A 2,143-nucleotide genomic window follows, 5' to 3' on the forward strand; every position below is an offset into this window, starting at 1 on the left:
AACCCAACACAAACGAGAGAGAGAGAGAGAGAGAGAGAGAGAGAGAGAGAGAGATGGATGGTGGTAGTGGTGAAAGTAAGAGCAAGAGGGCATGTAGATGTTGTGCCAAAGAGGGACTGAATAGAGGAGCATGGTCAGCTCAAGAGGATAAAATACTTATGGGCTACATTCAAACCCATGGAGAAGGGAAATGGAGAGAGCTCCCTCAGAAGGCAGGTAAGGTCTTCATCACTCCATGCATGAAATGGGTATTAAAACAGTGTTTGGTATGCATTCTAGGTCGATTTTGTATTTTCGGAAGATAAAAATAACTATTTTAATTTTATCATCTAAGAATGCAAAATCAACGTAGAATGCATACCAAACGCTGCGTGTGGGGTATTGAAGATGACAAAAGTACTCATGAGAGAATGGGTGGTGGTGGGTCTTAATATATTTGCAGGTTTGAGGCGATGCGGGAGGAGTTGCAGGCTCAGATGGCTGAACTATCTAAGGCCAGACATAAAGAGGGGAAACATTTCCAAGGATGAAGAAGATCTCATTATTAGACTTCATAAGCTCCTTGGTAACAGGTCTGTGATCGACCTCAACTTTATTCTATCTCCCTTTTTCTCCTCTCTCTTCTCTTATTATTAATTTCTTAGATTTATAGCCATAGTAGTCAATGCTCGATTGCCTACTTTTATGGTAAGGACAGAAACAGAACATGCACCAAATCTCATATTAATTTTTAGTTTATACCTTTGTGACAGTCACCATCATCTCTTACCTGCCCACTAATCTTGCTTCTTGTGACACCACACTCGTGGGTTCCATCCAATAGATGTTTGACTATTAAACCCATGAATTCTTGGAATTTTCTAATTAAGAGCCATTTTACAACCACACACAAATTAATCCATAAAAGAGTTATGTGATAAATCTGATCGTTTGATTCATGGTAAGTGGTTTATCTTGACCATCACACGTCAAATTTTAGTTTTAAATTCAATCATTTAAGTTGTATTTGGTACGCATTCTCCAAACAGATTCTAGGTCTAGAACGCATTTTGAAACAATAAAATAGAGAAGAATCAGATTTCAGAATACATTATAGATCCAAAATCTTCAAATTAATAATGCTTAGATATGTCACATCTGCAACCACAATTTTCCTATGCATTGTATAAAAAAAAAATTGCCCATGCTTTAGCTAAGTATTATTCTCTAGAAATTTTATGAGCTTGAAAGTTGTACTTTCTCTATATATCATATTAATTCTCATTACCATAAGACTCACGATTCTTAAAATGTGGATTGACTTAAATGTTTCGTATTTCTCAAAAAAAGTGTTTTAATTGATGGGATTTGGTATGATACTTCTGAGACCGATGATATTGATGGGATTGATATTCAAATATTTCTTCTTAGAATGTATTTTTTTTTCTTTTCTTTCAACAATATCTTAGAACGTATTGATTTGACTCCATAATGATTGAAATTTGAAAATCATAAAATTTAAGTTTTGCAGATGGTCTTTGATAGCAGGAAGACTACCTGGACGAACAGACAATGAAATCAAGAACTATTGGAACACAAATTTGAACAAAAAATTGCAAGGTAAAACATGCATAAGTGCTAAAAATAAGAAGCTTAAAGGCATTTCTTCATTGGAAGTGCCCAAAGTGAAGTTAGGGAACAACCCTAATTTCATTCAGGCCAAAGCTACAGAGTGCAATAAGGCTTCTCCCCCTGAACATGAAGGAAATCATATAAACTCTAATAATCTTGAACTTGTATTGGATGGAGAGAACTCAATCCAAAGAGTCTTCGACTCTTCAGGTTTTCTTATTGATACCGACATCAACGAGCTTTGCATCTCGGATTTTCTAAATTCGGATTTCTTACAAGTTCTTCAGTGTGATGATGAGATTCAAGTAGACGCAACTGGTACTGGAGATGATGGAAGGAATAGAAACTCATCTTGCTGCTTTGGCCATCCATTCCTAACCAACAAAATGATTGAAGACTCTAATGATGAAGCAAGGCTAGAAAATTGGACAAGTAATGACAATGTTCAAACCAATTCAACTTGGGAGCTTAGTAGTCTCTATTGATTTTTTGGTTTAGAGAATGAAAGTATGGAAAGACAATAAGTAGTACT

At 35.7% G+C, this 2,143-nt stretch overlaps 1 protein-coding gene across 1 annotated transcript; it reads left to right on the plus strand.

Moving 5' to 3' along the window:
- LOC122660191 (transcription factor MYB1-like) lies at window positions 1-2,143 on the plus strand. Its single transcript, XM_043855397.1, has 4 exons — window positions 1-216; window positions 443-572; window positions 1,511-1,965; window positions 2,008-2,143. The coding sequence occupies exons 1-4, from the start codon at window positions 54-56 to the stop codon at window positions 2,094-2,096; spliced, it is 837 nt and encodes a 278-aa protein (XP_043711332.1). The 5' UTR covers window positions 1-53; the 3' UTR covers window positions 2,097-2,143.

This window comes from Telopea speciosissima, chromosome 1 (genome assembly GCF_018873765.1).
Source record: "Telopea speciosissima isolate NSW1024214 ecotype Mountain lineage chromosome 1, Tspe_v1, whole genome shotgun sequence".
Lineage (NCBI taxonomy): Eukaryota > Viridiplantae > Streptophyta > Magnoliopsida > Proteales > Proteaceae > Telopea > Telopea speciosissima.